The sequence below is a fragment of the Syngnathus scovelli genome, chromosome 22 (assembly GCF_024217435.2).
Source record: "Syngnathus scovelli strain Florida chromosome 22, RoL_Ssco_1.2, whole genome shotgun sequence".
Taxonomy (NCBI): domain Eukaryota; kingdom Metazoa; phylum Chordata; class Actinopteri; order Syngnathiformes; family Syngnathidae; genus Syngnathus; species Syngnathus scovelli.
In genome coordinates, this window is record NC_090868.1 from 7127701 (window position 1) to 7146957 (window position 19257).

General features: G+C 45.1%; 1 protein-coding gene across 2 annotated transcripts; it reads left to right on the forward strand.

Moving 5' to 3' along the window:
• Window positions 1-318: 318 nt before the first annotated feature.
• Window positions 319-11059, forward strand: LOC125992404 (small ribosomal subunit protein eS21-like). 2 transcript variants are annotated; one of them, XM_049761442.2, is made up of 5 exons: window positions 319-1189; window positions 2048-2111; window positions 4780-4851; window positions 4934-4989; window positions 5054-5099. In XM_049761442.2, exons 1-5 carry the CDS (start codon window positions 1131-1133, stop codon window positions 5061-5063), a joined length of 261 nt encoding a protein of 86 aa, XP_049617399.1. In that variant the 5' UTR covers window positions 319-1130; the 3' UTR covers window positions 5064-5099. The 2 variants fall into 2 exon arrangements, with proteins under 2 accessions (XP_049617399.1, XP_049617397.1); XM_049761440.2 differs by lacking the exons at window positions 4780-4851; window positions 4934-4989; window positions 5054-5099 and adding exons at window positions 10740-10811; window positions 10894-10949; window positions 11014-11059 and having other exon boundaries at window positions 321-1189.
• Window positions 11060-19257: the final 8198 nt, after the last annotated feature.

Genomic DNA, 19257 nt, shown 5'->3' on the forward strand with positions numbered 1-19257 from the left:
TGCACAGCTCTCGCGTGCGGAAGGTAGGTCTCAGCAACAATGATTCGTCACAGGCTGGCCATTTCCTGTGGTCGATCATGAGCTGGTCCCTTCCATGCACACGAGGTCAGCACATTCTAATTTTATTTATTTACCTTCTAGAAGCAAGTTGCATTTCTTTACCACTTGATTTGCATATTTTAACTTCAGTGTAACACAATTTGATCCCTATTCATTTGTAATTGGGCCTACAAACAGCATTGTCGTACTTGTGTGGACAGGGGCTCTAACAATCTAAAACGATTTTTGATAACCTGACAATGACATGTTTTGCTGTCATATGGGGGAGGTTTCAGATCTTTTAAATTTCGATACATGATTTGCATAGGACCGGAAACTCCTCTTGCCCCTTGCTTGAGCCGCGGCTTGAGCTGCGGCCTTGCACCTGCTCACAGGGGCCTTATTGTCTCCTGGTCTGACAAACACTTGTGACCGCATCAGTTTTCATCTTTCTAGCTTTTGTCTCTTGAATTCGTTCTCATCTCTTTGTGAAGATTTCAACCACACTCTAGCACTTCTACCACTTCTTCCACATTTCAAATTTCCTTGTACTCCATACATTTTCTTCCACTTCAGCATGTCCATCCAGTCACCAGCATCATCACTGAATGACTACAGACCCATAGCACTCACTTCCATCATGATGAAGTGCTTTGAGAGACTGGTGAAGGCCCACTTAACATCCACCCTCCCCACTACTCTAGACCCATACCAATTTGCCTACCGCCCCAAGCGCTCCACTGATGACGCCATAGCAACAGCACTCCACCTCTGCCTGGCTCATCTGGAGAACAAAAACAGTCACGCGCGGATGCTGTTCATTGACTCCAGCTCTGCGTTCAACACAGTCATCCCCCAACATCTGGTGAATAAGCTGAGTACAATAGGCGTCAGCACTTCACTGTGCAACTGGCTGCTGGACTTTCTAACGAACAGACCGCAGACAGTCAGAGTCGGAAACAACTCCTCAGCGACCACCGTCATAAACACCGGGGTGCCGCAAGGATGTGTGCTATCCCCCCTGCTGTTCACGCTGATGACCCACGACTGCTCTGCCAGATTTGAAACGAATCACATCATCAAATTTGCAGATGACACAACAGTGGTGGGCCTCATCAAAGACAACGATGACTCAGCATACAGAGAGGAGGTACAGCAACTCATCACCTGGTGTGATAGGAACAAGCACAAGCAGACTGAGTAACAGCTTCTTTCCTCAAGCCATCAGACTCATGAACACACTGAGGAAAACCACTTGAACATTCCAAAGTCACCATGCCACTTGGCACTTTACTCTTGCACCTTATATACAGTTATACACTTTTTCACTTTACTTCTATGACCACTGATTGTATTTCTGCTGCTGTGTATGTATGTGTGTGTGTGTGGGTCTGTATTGTCAATACTCTTATTACACACCGTGTGTGTGTGTGCGTGTGTGTGAATGTGAGAGAGAGTATTTTATTGTATAGTACTGCACATGTTTATCAGCATGTTAGTGTTTGAATGACTGCAATGTGTAAGTGTGCATTGTCTATGTTTATGTTGTGAATGAATATGTCAGAGAAAGAAATTGTAAATTCAGTATGAGTAAGTTAGCTGTGTGTTTGTGTGTGTTGTGTGTATGTGTGTGTGAGAAAGAAAGAGATTTATGTCAATGTCTTATTTAAATGTTTTTAGTTAAACCGGTTCAGGGTGTCCCCCGCCTACTGCCCGATGACGGCTGGGATAGGCTCCAGCACGCCCGCGACCCCCGTGGGGACTAAGCGGTTCAGAAAATGGATGGATGGATGGATGCACATTGGAGACGGGTCAAACGCAATTTCAAACTTCTGTGGTAACCCTGTTACATAGGATTTTTGACAATAAAGTAAACTTGAACTTGAACTTGAATCTGCTTCTCAACCTTCTGAAACGGATTGTGGTTGAAAACCGAGGTTTGACTGTATTTTTATTAATCAATGGAAACACTGTTTTTTAAATTATTATTTTTATTTTATTTTTAAAGCTCTGCGAGCAACCGGATCATCGGAGCCAAGGACCACGCTTCCGTACAGATCAACATAGCAGAGGTAATCTTTTTCCAACTTACCGTATTTTTGGCACAATAAGGCACTTGGGGTTAAAAGGCACAATTGCAGGGTCTGTTTTGTATTTAATCCACACATAGAGCGCATTATCGGGCCTATTTATGGCATGACTTGTGGTAAACAAAAAGTTATAGGACCAAGACACTGACATTGGTTGTACTTTATTCTACTGTTTAACCATGTACTCTATGTACTCACATTATTGTTAATAGATATTTATATGCAAATCCGTCCAAGTCCATGACTTCTGTATCCAAATTAGACAATTGGGCAAGTTTGCCATGAAACATGCCAAGTTCCATATTGTCTTGTCGTCACGTTGCTCTTCTGCAATGATCCTGGCTTTCCAGAAAGCTCTAATTGTGCCTTGTAAGCAGTGTTCCCTCTAATTTTTCAAGTGACTGTGCAAACACACAAGCTCCCTGTGCACACTGTGGACCACTGTGTGCAACACCAGAATGAATGAATGAATGAACAAATAAATAAATAAATAAATAAATATTGTCAATGAGAACTTTAACTTGCTCGGGGTCGGATTTTGTTTTGTGTGACAGCTCGTTCCTTTTCTGTCGATCTTTTGCGTTCTTTGCAATAACGTACCGATCCGCTCTCCCATCTTGAGTCTTTGTACAATTCCAACAGCTTTCAAATGACATTTCTGCTGAATGTGACGCGCGAGGTAGTCCAACTTCCATTTCTTCCGTATTTTTCCCTCCGTAAACTCGCCCACCACTTTGGCTTCACTGCATGTTTTGCAGAGGAGACCTTTCTCATTCAAAAAGAGAAAATCTCACCCAGTTTCACTGTTTCCTCTTGTAGTTGCACACACTCCGACAGCCATCCAAACTTAAAAGAAGCATCTCTTATTTATTTTGGCTTGGCGAGTGGATGTGTCGCTGCTCATTCGTTTCGCCATGATTAGCTAATTTAGCATTTGCATCGCTTGACTCTGCCGCACTGCATGGATAGGCAGGACACATATGTGTCATACATATACTATGTAGCCTAAGTGAAACATATCATTGGCTGGACAACTGTCAATTACTGATTTACACTACAAAAAGGCACAGAAAGAAAATCATTCATCCACTTAATTAGATTAGAGTACGTCTAACAGTAGATCTTAATCAATCAGTTTATGCTGAATTGTATTTTGTGCGCAGCATGTAATTTCATGTGCGCCAAGACTGCACGACCAGTCCGCAATTGCGCAGCTTAGAGGGAACACTGCTCGTAAGCACGTCTCTTTGTCTATGCCAGGGTTCGGCAACCCAAAATGTTCAAAGGGCCATATCGGCCCAAAAAAAACAAAAAACATACCTGTCTGGAGCCTTAAAAATCTAAAAGCCTTTTATAATGCAACATAGTGTCAATACATAAGTTGTATGCCTATTATTAAAATAATCTAAAGAAAAATAGTGGTGTCAATTTGATCACTTCTTCTTGCGGCCCATTAGAGTTCACGTACTTGCATAGCAGCGGTGTCTGTTCGATATCGGTCGCGTCACTCGACTCACCCATCACAGGCAATTGAAAAAGCTGTAGCTGAATTGATGTCCTTGAGCTTGAAAGACTGCATCCATGCGGTTCGACAATGATTCATATTGATGAAATCATCAGGAAAGAATGCAGTCTTGCGTGCCTCTCAAGAGTTCAAGATTTTTTGGTTTTGTCTTCCAAGCGTCCGCCATCATTCTACCCCAAACATGCTCAATGATGTTCGTGTCTGGTGACTGGGCTGGCCAGTACTGGAGCACCTTGATCTAGAACAAGGGCGTTCTATTCAGCCTACTCATACCCCCACTCTGTTTCTCTTAATAAATATGCCCTTGCAGGAAGGAGGGTTCAGACTTCATTCCTTCAATGGGTGAAATCTCCACCTGCAGGTGTCTAAAAGAACTTGCTTGTCTCCCGTGGTGTTCTTGCAAAATAAGTGTGAGTGAGCAAATCTCTAACACCAATCATAAAAGGTGTTAGAGTTGTGCTCACTCTAACTTATTTTGCAAGAACCACACGGGAGACAAGCAAGTCCTTTTAGACACCTGCAGGTGGAGAGTTCACTCGCTCAGGAATGAAGTCTGAAAACCCTCCCAACTGCAAGGACATATTTATTAAGAGTGGGGGCTGGTGTAGACTGAATAGGAAGCCCAAAACATATCAGGGGGAACTTTTACGACCTTGTGTAGGATGAGACAAGGTAGGTTATTTATTACCGGTTGCATTCCAACATAATCATCCGATAAGGATAATCTGAAAAACCCTAACAATTGGGAAGAGGTAGCTAATATTTCTTGACATTTTAGTATGTTGATATTGCCTTCTAACTAGCAAAGGTTTTGCTAGGATTGGGTGTATTGTATGACAAGCCGACAAAACTTGTTTTGCCAAACTCTGACCTTTCTGTGTTCATTAAAAGATCAATATTTCTGCAGTGAAGCAAATTTATTTTCATACATTACACCTCATTTGGGTGAGTCAAAGTCAGGTTATAAGCCATTGTTTCTACAACATGGACAAGCGACAGAACTTCTGTCAGACACTGTATATAGTTTGTCCTTGTTCAAGCTCTATGTACGTTCTGTATTATATGTAATGTGGACGTATTTCTATGTATGAAATAAAGTCATTCATTCAACTATGTCTGCTACAGGTGGACAATGTCACGGGTCGTTTCAACGGTCAGTTCAAGACCTATGCCATCTGTGGCGCCATCCGCAGAATGGTGAGTCATCCTGGATTGTGTTCAATGGTTCAAATGCTTGTGGTTTTTTACATGTGCGTGTTGTCTCCTAAATGCAAAACAGGGGGAGTCTGATGATTCCATCCTCAGGCTGGCAAAGAATGATGGTGTTGTTGCCAAGTAAGATGACATTTTTGTCATCAGCACGTATCTTGTGTTATAATGTGCATTTTTCTCTCCATAGGAACATCTGAGTGATATCTTTAAAATAAAATGTAACAAAATCCAAATGCTTTATTGGTCCTGGTTTTTATTTTATTTTAATTTTTTTTAGCGCATAGAGCACATTTGTTTTGTTTGTTTTTTAAAGTCCATTAGATTACAATTACAAAGTGAATAATTATCCCAGTAAAAATACTGAATTTTTGTCCTGTCATCCGTACATACATCATCTACCGATTATCTGGAGGTTGGGCCGTAGAGGCAGCATTTTCAGCAAGAAAGCCCAGACTTCCTTATCTCCAGCCACTTCTTCTAGCTCTTCCCGATGTATCCCAAGGAGTTCCCAGGCCAGCTGGGAGTCGGGAGCTGTGTCCAAATTCACAGGGTGCGTTCTCCGAAGGCCGTTTTTTAGGATGCATGACGTAACTTTCGGCGTGACTCAGCTGCCCAAGTAGTTGAAACGCAGGGATGTTTTTTCACTTGTTGAATATGAACGTCCATCCATCCATCCATCCATCCATCCATCCATCCATCCATCTTCTTCCGCTTATCCGGGGTCGGGTCGCGGGGGCAACAGCTTCAGGAGGGACTCCCAGACTTCCCTCTCCCCAGCCACTTCATCCAGCTCATCCCGGGGGATCCCAAGGCGTTCCCAGGCCAGCTGAGAGACATAGTCTCTCCAGCGCGTCCTGGGTCGTCCCCGGGGTCTCCTACCGGTGGGACATGCCCGGAACACCTCCCCAGGGAGGCGTCCAGGAGGCATCCTGATAAGATGCCCGAGCCACCTCATCTGGCTCCTCTCAACGTGGAGGAGTAGCGACTCTACTCCGAGTCTCTCCCGGATGACCGAGCTTCTCACCCTATCTCTAAGGGAGAGCCCGGACATCCTGCGGAGAAAACTCATTTCGGCCGCTTGTATCCGAGATCTCGTTCTTTCGGTCACGACCCATAGCTCGTGACCATAGGTGAGGGTAGGAGCGTAAATCGACCGGTAAATTGAGAGCTTTGCCTTTTGGCTCAGCTCTCTCTTCACCACAACGGACCGGTACAGGGTCCGCATTACTGCCGACGCTGCACCGATCCGCCTGTCGATCTCACGCTCCATCCTCCCCTCACTCGTGAACAAGACTCCAAGATACTTGAACTCCTCCACTTGGGGCAGGATCTCATCCCCGATCCGGAGAGGGCATTCCACCCTTTTCCGATCGAGGACCATGGACTCGGATTTGGAGGTGCTGACCCTCATCCCGACCGCTTCACACTCGGCTGCGAACCGTTCCAGCGAGAGCTGGAGATCACGGCCTGAAGAAGCCAACAGCACCACGTCATCTGCAAAAAGCAGAGACGCGATGCTGAGGTCCCCAAACCGGACCCCCTCAACGCCTCGGCTGCGCCTAGAAATTCTGTCCATAAAAATTATGAACAGAATCGGTGACAAAGGGCAGCCTTGGCGGAGTCCAACCCTCACTGGGAACGAATCCGACTTACTGCCGGAAATGCGGACCAGACTCTGGCATCGGTGATACAGGGACCGAACCGCCCTTATCAGTTGGCTTGGCACCCCGTACTCCCGAAGCACCCTCCACAGAACCTCCCGAGGGACACGGTCAAACGCCTTCTCCAAGTCCACAAAACACATGTGGACTGGTTGGGCAAACTCCCATGCACCCTCGAGGATCCTGCCGAGGGTGTAGAGCTGGTCCACTGTTCCACGGCCAGGACGAAAGCCACACTGCTCCTCCTGAATCCGAGGTTCGACCTCCCGACGGACCCTCCTCTCCAGCACCCCTGAATAGACCTTACCAGGGAGGCTGAGGAGTGTGATTCCCCTGTAATTGGAACACACCCTCCGGTCCCCCTTCTTAAAGAGGGGAACCACCACCCCAGTCTGCCAATCCAGAGGCACTGTCCCCGATGTCCACGCAACGTTGTAGAGGCGTGTCAGCCATGACAGCCCCACAACATCCAGAGCCTTTAAGAACTCTGGGCGGATCTCATCCACCCCCGGGGCCTTGCCACCGAGGAGTTTTTTAACTACCTCAGTGACTTCGACCCCAGAGATTGGAGAATCCGCCTCAGAGTCTCTAGGCCCTGCTTCCTCAATGGAAGGCGTGTAGGTGGAATTGAGGAGGTCTTCGAAGTATTCTCCCCACCGACTCACGACGTCCCGAGTCGAGGTCAGCAGCACGCCATCCCCACTGTAAACAGTGTTGACGTTGCACTGCTTCCCCCTCCTGAGACGCCGGATGGTGGACCAGAATTTCCTCGAAGCCGTCCGAAAGTCATTCTCCATGGCCTCACCGAACTCCTCCCACGCCCGGGTTTTTGCCTCAGCAACCGCCGAAGCCGCGTTCCGCTTGGCCATCCGGTACCTCTCAGCTGCCTCCGGAGTCCCGCAGGCCAAAACGGCCCGATAGGACTCCTTCTTCAGCTTGACGGCATCCCTTACCGCCGGTGTCCACCAGCGGGTTCGGGGGTTGCCGCCACGACAGGCACCAACGACCTTACGGCCACAGCTCCGGTCGGCCGCCTCAACAATGGAGGCGCGGAACATGGTCCACTCAGACTCAATGTCCCCCGCCTCCCCCGGGACGTGGGAAAAGCTCTGCCGGAGGTGGGAGTTGAAGCTCTTCCTGACAGGAGATTCTGCCAGACGTTCCCAGCAGACCCTCACAGAGCGTTTGGGTCTGCCAGGTCGGACCGGCATCTTCCCCCACCATCGGAGCCAACCCACCACCAGGTGGTGATCAGTTGACAGCTCCGCCCCTCTCTTCACCCGAGTGTCCAAAACATGCGGCCGCAAATCCGATGACACGACTACAAAGTCGATCATCGAACTGCGGCCTAGGGTGTCCTGGTGCCAAGTGCACACATGGACACCCTTATGTTTGAACATGGTGTTCATTATTGAAAATCCGTGTCGAGCACAGAAGTCCAACAATAGAACACCGCTCGGGTTCAGATCAGGGGGGCCGTTCCTCCCAATCACGCCCTTCCAGGTCTCACTGTCATTGCCCACGTGAGCATTGAAGTCACCCAGTAGAACGATAGAGTCCCCAGAAGGAGCGCTATCCAGCACTTCCTCCAGGGACCCCAAGAAGGGTGGGTACTCTGAGCTGCTGTTTGGTGCATAGACACAAACAACAGTCAGGGCCCGTCCCCCCACCCAAAGGCGGAGGGAGGCTACCCTCTCGTTCACCGGGGTGAACCCCAATGTGCAGGCGCCCAGCCGGGGGGCAATAAGTATACCCACACCTGCTCGACGCCTCTCACCGTGGGCAACTCCAGAGTGGAAGAGAGTCCAGCCCCTCTCGAGAGGGCTTGTACCGGAACCCAAACTGTGTGTGGAGGCTAGTCCGACTATATCTAGTCGGAATCTTTCTGCCTCACACACCAGCTCGGGCTCCTTTCCAGCCAGAGAGGTGACATTCCATGTCCCAAGAGCCAGCTTCTGCAGCCGGGGATCAGACCGCCAAGGTCCCCGCCTTTGGCTGCCGCCCAGCTCACATTGCACCCGACCCCTTCGGCCCCTCCCACAGGTGGTGAGCCCATGGGAAGGGGGACCCACGTTTCCATTTCGGGCTATGCCCGGCCGGGCCCCATGGGCGAAGGCCCGGCCACCAGACGCTCGCCTTCGAGCCCCGCCTCCAGGCCTGGCTCCAGAGGGAGGCCCCGGTGACCCGCGTCCGGGCGAGGGAAAACTAAGTCCATTTATATCACTCATCATAAGGGGCTTGTGAGCCGTGCTTTGTCTGGCCCCTCACCTAGGACCCGTTTGCCATGGGTGACCCTACCAGGGGCATGAAGCCCCCGACAACATGGCTCCTAGGATCATAGGGGCACGCAAACCCCTCCACCACGATAAGGTGACGACTCGCGGAGGGGTGAATATGAACGTAACAGTTAAAATCCACCTGTTTTTCACCATCTGAACGAGTGGCTATTTTGCTCACCAGTTTTCTAAAGCTGAACTGCGATTGTTTTTGACTTGAGACCTGGCAACTGTGATGTCATTTTTAGTCGGCAGCGAGTGGCAATATGGTTGCCCCCCTGTGATGGATAAGAACGAGTGAATTTTGTTACTTATCTCATTCCAAGGACGCAATATTAATAAGAATGATGTATTTCGGCTCCTGTGGGCATATATAACATATTTTAAATAAAATGTTGGGTTGAGTTACCCTTTAATAGGAGTGGAGCGCACTCTTGCTCTCTGAACATGCCTACTCACAGAGTAGTGCTACTTTGCTGGAGCACATCCTCGCACTCTGGGCAGTAGTCATGGACACCCTGAACTGGTTGTCACCAAATCGCGGGACACACATAGACGAATAACCATTAACACTCAAACCTACAGACAATTTATAGTCGTCAGTCGGCCTACCATGCACGTCTATTCAACATTGGAGAACATTGGAATACCAGGAGGAAACCCAGGCAGGCATGGGGAGAACATGCGAGCTCCACTCAGAAAGTCCGTAGCCGAAATCGGACCCACAACCTTTGCATTGTAAGCCAAACATGCTAACCAGTGCTCCACCATGCTGCCAAATAAAAAGTTTTACTGGGTTAATTGTAGTACATACTGTTGGGTTGACAACATTTATCTGAAATCAATCTCAGAGGCGGTAGGTCTTTTTGGCTTAGCGTTTTCTTCTGCGCAGAAGGGCGCACCCCAAACACACGCAACAAGTGTGGCTGAGATCCGCGCTCTGCTCGAATTTAGCCGTGCCTTTTATTGAGAGAGAAACAAAGGGGCAAGTGTACATGATCGGGCAGGTTCCCAGGCAGGAAGTACATTCCATAGTTATCTCATTACCACAGAACAAATGGGATACTCTTATGGACGGAGCAGTATGGACGTCTCATGACTATTAGCTTAACAAAGACCTAGTCTTAGTGGCCCTGGGAATACATCCCTGTGCCGTACTCATGACTTCAACTAAAAGGACTTGCTTGTCTCGCGTGTGGTTCTTGCAAAATAAGTTAGAGTGAGCACAACTCTAACACCTTTTATGATTGGTGTTAGAGATTTGCTCACTCACACTTATTTTGCAAGAACCACACGGGAGACAAGCAAGTTCTTTTAGACACCTGCAGGTGGAGAGTTCACTCGCTCAGGAATGAAGTCTGAAAACCCTCCCAACTGCAAGGACATATTTATTAAGAGAAAGAGTGGGGGCTGGTGTAGACTGAATAGGAAGCCCAAAACATATCAGGAGGAACTTTTACGACCTTGTGTAGGATGAGACAAGGTACGTTATTTATTACCGGTTGCATTCCAACATAATCATACGATAAGGATAATCTGAAAAACCCTAACAATTGGGAAGAGGTAGCTAATATTTCTTGACATTTTAGTATGTTGATATTGCCTTCTAACTTGCAAAGGTTTTGCTACGATTGGGTGTATTGTATGACAAGGCGACAAAACTTGTTTTGCCAAACTCTGACCTTTCTGTGTTCATTAAAAGATCAATATTTCTGCAGTGAAGCAAATTTATTTTCATACATTACACCTCATTTGGGTGAGTCAAAGTCAGGTTATAAGCCATTGTTTCTACAACATGGACAAGCGACAGAACTTCTGTCAGACACTGTATATAGTTTGTCCTTTTTCAAGCTCTATGTACGTTCTGTATTATATGTAATGTGGACGTATTTCTATGTATGAAATAAAGTCATTCATTCAACTATGTCTGCTACAGGTGGACAAGGTCACGGGTCGTTTCAACGGTCAGTTCAAGACCTATGCCATCTGTGGCGCCATCCGCAGAATGGTGAGTCATCCTGGATTGTGTTCAATGGTTCAAATGCTTGTGGTTTTTTACATGTGCGTGTTCTCTCCTAAATGCAAAACAGGGGGAGTCTGATGATTCCATCCTCAGGCTGGCAAAGAATGATGGTGTTGTTGCCAAGTAAGATGACATTTTTGTCATCAGCACGCATCTTGTGTTATAACGTGCATTTTTCTCTCCATAGGAACATCTGAGTGATATCTTTAAAATAAAATGTAACAAAATCCAAATGCTTTATTGGTCCTGGTTTTTATTTTATTTTAATTTTTTTTAGCGCATAGAGCACATTTGTTTTGTTTGTTTTTTAAAGTCCATTAGATTACAATTACAAAGTGAATAATTATCCCAGTAAAAATACTGAATTTTTGTCCTGTCATCCGTACATACATCATCTACCGATTATCTGGAGGTTGGGCCGTAGAGGCAGCATTTTCAGCAAGAAAGCCCAGACTTCCTTATCTCCAGCCACTTCTTCTAGCTCTTCCCGATGTATCCCAAGGAGTTCCCAGGCCAGCTGGGAGTCGGGAGCTGTGTCCAAATTCACAGGGTGCGTTCTCCGAAGGCCGTTTTTTAGGATGCATGACGTAACTTTCGGCGTGACTCAGCTGCCCAAGTAGTTAAAACGCAGGGATGTTTTTTTCACTTGTTGAATATGAACGTAACAGTTAAAATCCACCTGTTTTTCACCATCTGAACGAGTGGCTATTTTGCTCACCAGTTTTCTAAAGCTGAACTGCGATTGTTTTTGACTTGAGACCTGGCAACTGTGATGTCATTTTTAGTCGGCAGCGAGTGGCAATATGGTTGCCCCCCTGTGATGGATAAGAACGAGTGAATTTTGTTACTTATCTCATTCCAAGGACGCAATATTAATAAGAATGATGTATTTCGGCTCCTGTGGGCATATATAACATATTTTAAAGAAAATGTTGGGTTGAGTTACCCTTTAATAGGAGTGGAGCGCACTCTTGCTCTCTGAACATGCCTACTCACAGAGTAGTGCTACTTTGCTGGAGCACATCCTCGCACTCTGGGCAGTAGTCATGGACACCCTGAACTGGTTGTCACCAAATCGCGGGACACACATAGACGAATAACCATTAACACTCAAACCTACAGACAATTTATAGTCGTCAGTCGGCCTACCATGCACGTCTATTCAACATTGGAGAACATTGGAATACCAGGAGGAAACCCAGGCAGGCATGGGGAGAACATGCGAGCTCCACTCAGAAAGTCCGTAGCCGAAATCGGACCCACAACCTTTGCATTGTAAGGCAAACATGCTAACCAGTGCTCCACCATGCTGCCAAATAAAAAGTTTTACTGGGTTAATTGTAGTACATACTGTTGGGTTGACAACATTTATCTGAAATCAATCTCAGAGGCGGTAGGTCTTTTTGGCTTAGCGTTTTCTTCTGCGCAGAAGGGTGCACCCCAAACACACGCAACAAGTGTGGCTGAGATCCGCGCTCTGCTCGAATTTAGCCGTGCCTTTTATTGAGAGAGAAACAAAGGGGCAAGTGTACATGATCGGGTAGGTTCCCAGGCAGGAAGTACATTCCATAGTTATCTCATTACCACAGAACAAATGGGATACTCTTATGGACGGAGCAGTATGGACGTCTCATGACTATTAGCTTAACAAAGACCTAGTCTTAGTGGCCCTGGGAATACATCCCTGTGCCGTACTCATGACTTCAACTTAAATAAGACCTCTATCTGCTTCACCCATCCCATGACAATCATGATCTGAACATGTCTAGCTAACTATGGGGCTTATTGTATAGCGCGGCTAATGACTCCAGTCATTAGCCGGCCATATGCCCCCAAGTCATTTTCACAAGGCTAGATGGTCACATACTGCGGAGAATCTTGCACACAAAAGTAGATACATAGAATCCAATGATAAAAAAGTATATCATTTCCAACACATACCGTAATTTCCGGTGTACAAGCCGCGACTTTTTTCCAAAATTTTGAACCCTGCGGCTTATAGTCAGGTGCGTCTTATATAAGATTTTTTTCGTGATTTTTGTGATGACTTGATCACTTTTACTCTTAACACTATTATATACAGTAAAAGCTACAAAACAAACTGACAAATAAGTCGTTTTCAAATCAGACGAGTAAAAACTGGTCAAATATTTTTTTAAAAAGATATTAAAAGTGAAGACAATTTGCAATTCTAGTAATGACACATGAATTTGATGCACAATTTGTCTTCGCGGGCCACATAGAATGATGTGGCGGGCCGTATCTGGCCCCCGGGCCTTGAGTTTGACACCTGTGTTCTGAACCCTTTCTCTTACTCTGCCATGTGACTCAGAGATTACACAAAACAGTGGCGCTGTTTGGACCATCTGCATTGTATTAAAACCTAATCAATCAGCATTTAAATTCAATTCTTATGATATTTTGCTCATCAAAAACAAGTTGTAATGAATGTGAACTTTTAATGCATTTTATTCAGAAGGTTACTTTTAACCCTGAGGCTTAAATGGCGGTGCGGCGTACTTATGGAGTTTTACGGCCTCCGGCCTCCAGGGGGCGCTCTAGCAGGAAGCAAGAGCGAGACAGAAGAAGAAGAGATAATGCGCCGAAGAACACTTGCTAGTTTGTGTTTACAACATTCCGCGCATCACGCAGAACGCGATCCAGACGGACATTACTGAAAGGAAGCTTTTATACACAAACCGTCATTATGGGGGACAAAAGAAATGCATATGATGCCGCTTTTAAGCTAAAGGCAGTCGATGTTGATGACATTGTGTTGCGGCACCCTTTTCTTTATTTCGTGGTCCCGTCTACTCTGGAGCTATACGTGTCGCTCGCTAGTTTAATGTAATTTAGCGCTTCGTGCATGAATAAGATTAGCATGAACAGACCCTCATCATGGAAAATGCTAGAAGAAATGGATTAAAACGATGATGAAAGAGATACTGAGAAAGTGTGTGGCGAAGGATAGCTAACGCTATTCCAATCGGAAATTGAGGAGGAAGACTTTGATGGTTTCAGTGCACAGGAGGAAGATGAAGACGATGAAGCTCTTTTTTTTACTTTTACTTTAACCAGCCCTGTGAGTGCTGTGCTATCGTGTTGCTGCTATGTTACCGCCGCGTCTCAGTGACTTTTACCGGTATGTTTGATTTAATCAAACCCCATTAGTGCTGTGTTACTTCCGTGTTGCTGCGGTATTACTGCCGCATCACAGGCAGTGTTTGGAAAGAAATGTTAAGGTATGTTATTAAAACTTTAAAAAAGCTTTCTGTGTCCAGTATTTCTTTGTTAATAACTCGCGTGCACACTTCCGTGTTGCTGCGGTACTACTGCTGCGTCACAGGCAATGTTTAGAAAGACATATTAAAGCATGTTATTCAAACATTTAAACGGCTTTCTGTGTACTGTCTTTCTTTGTAAAAAACTCATGTGCACGTGTGGCTTATAGTCCGGTGCGGCTTATGTAAGAAAAAAACTAAAATATCCCCGAATTTTAGCTGGTGCGGCTTATACACCGGTGTGGTTTATATACCGGAAATTACGGTAATGGCATGTAAAATGCTTAAAGTAGCTTTTTACTCACGCATGCACAATGCAATGAGGCATTATGGGAAGTCCAAGTTTGAGCGTACTCGCAAATACGTTTGAACGTGTTTTAGACAAGTGTTAGGACTAACGACGTGAGAGGTAACAACGTTTATAACGCCATTATACTTTTCCAGTGCCGGATAATCTCAATTAATCTAGTAATTGTTATAACGCCGTTACCGTTTCTAAACATGAAATGTGGCGCGTTACTTATCTGCTTGGGACTCGTCAACACGCAATGTAAAAAGGCTTACGCTTCTCTTCAAATTAACTTTTGATTCTCTACGCCGGTGTTTCCCAACCACTGTGCCGCGGCACACTGGTGTGCCGTGAGAGACGTTCAGCTGTGCCGTGGGATTGTCCAATATTAATTACGGAGCGCATTGTAAACAGGATCGCCAAACCACTCGTCAGTTCGCGCAAGGCCTGGTCAGCCACTTGCTAATCGAGAATCGGAGAATCTTGAGATTTCATATTGTCTCGGTCTGATTGTATTGCATCAGCACATATTCAGTTTATGCTGTGTGCTTTTGCTGACAGTGACAGACAACTATGACGGTTGTGGTGCGTTTGTGGTCCAATGGAAATCAGAGCACACAGTTCATCCGGAGAACCTGGATTGGTTATTTTTCACATACATAAAATAAACAGTCAAGTTGAGACACCTCGACTGTGATGATAGCCACTGAGCTGCTGTCAGAACAGCAAGTGACTTTTTTCTTATTGTTGCAATATTTATAGACCTAGTATAAAACGGTAAACAATATCACGTTGATTCTTTTATTTTAATCACAATCACTTCAAATAGTTTATTTCTTACACCGTCTAAAACCTTTTTAAAAAAAACTGTCACTTTTATTTTAAAAAAGGAATACAAGTTAAAGAATACTTAGTATTTATTTCTATTAAGTTATTCGACTCTCCATACATATATAGGATTAGGACTTCACGTCTTTCGTTGTAATATAACTGATTTTAATGTAGGAGCTTAACAGATTTTTGTTGGCGGTGTGCCGCGAGATTTTTTTCCAATGAAAAGGTGTGCCGTGAATGAAAAAAGGTTGGGAAACACTGCTCTACGCCTCATGTCAGCCAAATAGCTTCGGGAATGTGTCGTAACATTATGTGCAATGGAATGCCGAGCCTTTGATTTGGGGAAAACAATGAAATCGAGAAAATGATCATCATCGCCGTCCGTCCTCATCCCTAGCTGTGTAATGCTCCTCTTTATCTATACTGGGATAAAACACAACCGGAGTGGGCTTGCAGATCTTTTGAGTGAGGAACTTGGCATCCTTGGTATGTTTTTACTTTTTGCTTAGTTCGTTTTTCTCCTGTTGGACTGTACGAAGACCCAACATTGTTTACATGACCATCAGTGTTCGCTCTAATTTTTCAAGTGTCTGTGCAAACACAAGCTCCCTGTGCACACTGTGGACCACTGTATGCAACACCAGGTTAAATAAATAAATACAGTCAAACCTCCGTTTTCGAACGTCCCGGTTCTCGAACAAATCGGAATTCGAACAAAAAATTCGAGATTTTTTTTGCTTCGGTTGTCAAACAAAATTCGTAGGTCGAACCTCACGAGATAAGCTGAAAGGACCCGAGAAAACCCGACTGCGCGGCCTGGATGCCGACTGACTCCGTTCGCTATTGTATTTTAGTTACTTTGAGGATTGTATTCACCCCTAATCATGCCTCCAAAGAAAACAAGTGGGAGCAGTAAAGCCATCCTAAAACACAAAGACGCTCTTAAAGCAATGCGACAGTGAGCGCCCGGCGCGCTGCGATTGCGCGATCGGACCAAATTAAGATCCCTGTGCACTGAGGTCCACTTAAATTTTGGAAACTACATCAAATATTTTATAGATTTCAGCGACGGCTCTGTCACAATATTGCGACCAGCGCGATGCAGTTGCGTGGTCGGCGGCGCGCTATGGTTGCGCTGGAGTTGCGCGATCGGACAAAAATGCGCAAATGAAAAAAAATGCTTAAAAAGGGCGGGGTTTTTTTAGTCTTGGAACAGATTAATTTTTTTTCCATTATTTGTAATGGGAAAAATTGATTCGGGATTCGACCGATTCACTTCTCGAACCGCCTTCTGGAACGGATTGTGGTCGAAAACCGAGTTTTGACTAGATTGTCAATGAGAACTTTAACTTGCTCGGGGTCGGGTTTTGTTTTGTGTGACAGTTCGTTCCTTTTCTGTCTGTCTTTTGCGCTCTCTCGCAATAAAGCAATAAAGTAATGTGCCATCTTGAGTCTTTGTACAATTCCAACAGCTTTCAAATGACATTTCTGCTGAATGTGACGCTTGAGGTAGTCCAACTTCCGTTCCTTCCATATTTCTCCCTCCGTAAACTCGCCCGCCACTTTGCCTTCACTGCATGTTTTGCAGAGGAGACCTTTCTCATTCAAAACCTGGTGATCCTGAAAGGGGGATCCTTCCATCTGTGGTCCCTTCTCAAGGTTTCTCATTTTCCCCTGGCAGGGTTTTTTTTTAGTTTTTCCTTGCCCTTTTGGGAGCTTAAGATCAGGGGATGCCTATTGTCATGTAACATGGGGGTAGAGATGGTGCAAATGGTAGAATATGGATTGTTCACAGGAATAAATTGGCAGAGCTGAAATTCCAAATTTGTCCAAAAGATGGCGCCAGACCAAAACGTGAGACCAAAAGAGGAGCCAATAAGCTAAACATGGTAAAATAGAAATAAAAGAGTAGCACGGTGTCAGAGTGTGAGTCACGCATGGAAGCACAAATGTGATTTTTATTTTTTTCATTTTTTTGCTTGGCTAAAAATGTATTCTGTAACCGCTTTAAGCAATATTATTTGTCAATTCGATCAAGAGACCCGTCACTATGAGAATAGGGGCGTGACATAAATTGTTTGGAGAAGCACAAATGTGATTTTTATTTTTTTATTTTTTTTGCTTGGCTAAAAATGTATTCTGTAACTGCTTTAAGCAATATTATTTGTCAATTCGATCAAGAAACCCGTCACTATGAGAATAGTGGCGTGACATAAATTGTTTAGAAAAGTAGGTCAAGGGTTTGGATTTTTATTTCACAGTTAATTGAAGCGTAACTTTAAAAAGTTATTTTCATGTAACAGAAAGAGAAGAAAAGGGGAAGTGAAAGGTTTTACCATTAGCTGTGCATTTGGTGGAAAGTACTGCGTGGTCAGGGCGGAAACAGCTGCTGAAGGCCACAGATAACCAAGCGTGGGGAAACTGGCCAGTTCCCTCGATGGGCGTGGGAAAACTGGCCAGTTCCCTCTATAGGCGTGAGAAAGCTGGCCAGTCCCTTCTATAGGCGTGGGAAAACTGGGCAGTCTTACCCTATAGGGAAAGTACAGGAGAAAAGAAAGGGGAGGGGGGGACGGAGAGGTCTATAAAAGGTCCTGCAGGAGCAGCTTCAGGGCTTTTTCCCCCAAAAGAGCGCTCATACGTGAAGAGGCCCGGAGGAGTTTCAAGATTTTTTTTCCAAAGTCCCAAAGATCTTTGTGTGAGACGCAGGATCGCTGGACTGAAATTAACTTGGATTTACTCACAAAAATTGGACTGGACAACTTTATATGAGAATTAGGTGAGGATGACCGGTTTTATGTATTTTAGCGAGAGGGGGGAATAGTCATCGGGCCGCCGGCTTCCTCGTGGCCAGCCTGTTTCTCTAATTTGGATTTTAGAAGCAAGATCGAACTGATCACTCGACTTTGCTTCCACCAAAAATAGCACGCAGCTGGTATTTACCTCTTCCCTTTTTTATGAGCTGTGTTTTGCAATCGAATTGTTCTGGGATTGAATGATTTTATTAACACGGGTATCAGTGAGTGAAATTGTTAAGTTTCTGGAGTAATTGAGATTTGTAATTCTACTCCATGTTTCTACAATAAATGTGTTTTGTATATTACTTACTTCGTTGTGCGCGGATTTGTACTGAATATGCAACCGAAGGCTCAGGCCCGCTTCCGCTTTTTGACGGGCCGTGGAAAAATTAACTCCGAGGAAGTTGGAGAATTAAATAACTTTCGTAAATATTTAAGGGAGGAGTGGATTTCGTTAAAAGTGAATTGTTGGAAATTTACTTCTTCTAAATAAAATAACGACGACGGTTAAAATAAATCATTGGAGTTGGAGGAGGATAAAAGTATTTCGATTGTCCGTCGGGCGCGGCCCAGTTCCTAAATTTGTCGGACCGCGTCAAAAAGTTAAACGGGACACGATCAAAAAATAGACTTGCCTTCTAAAGTAATTATTGGGCAAATCTAAATAGAGCACGACATTTTTATCCGGTTTAAGAAAGTTGTTATTCTTTTTAAAGCAATTAAGAGGGGTGAAGAACTCCGACGGTTAAGTGCTAGATCTACGTGTACAAAGTTAGAATTAATCATATAAAGTGCATTAATTTTCTTCTTAAATGCTATTATTGTCACACTTTTAGTAATTCGATTCTCTTTCGAATAAAAAAGTTGGTCGGCTCGCTGCATGAGCGACCAAGTGGAACGGACCCATATCAACATTTACTTCGGCAAAACTAGTGCTTGGGTGCGCTATACAAACGAATCCCTGAGGTCTTAACAAAGACATCTAAAAAATATCCGTAACGAATAAGAACTTCAAACATTAGCGGGGAGCCATCAATACGATGCGGTCACTTCGAAGTCCTGCCTCGAATTGAGTTACTCGGCACGAGCTTCGGGTGACTTGAGAGGGATTGGCGTCGTACAGAAATTAGATTGATTCCGGTGGAGTTAATTTAACTCGGGTGGTTAGATTACGGACGGATCTCCGAACCCGGCTAAAACAAACCCGTTACCGGGAAGCCGGGGGCACCTTA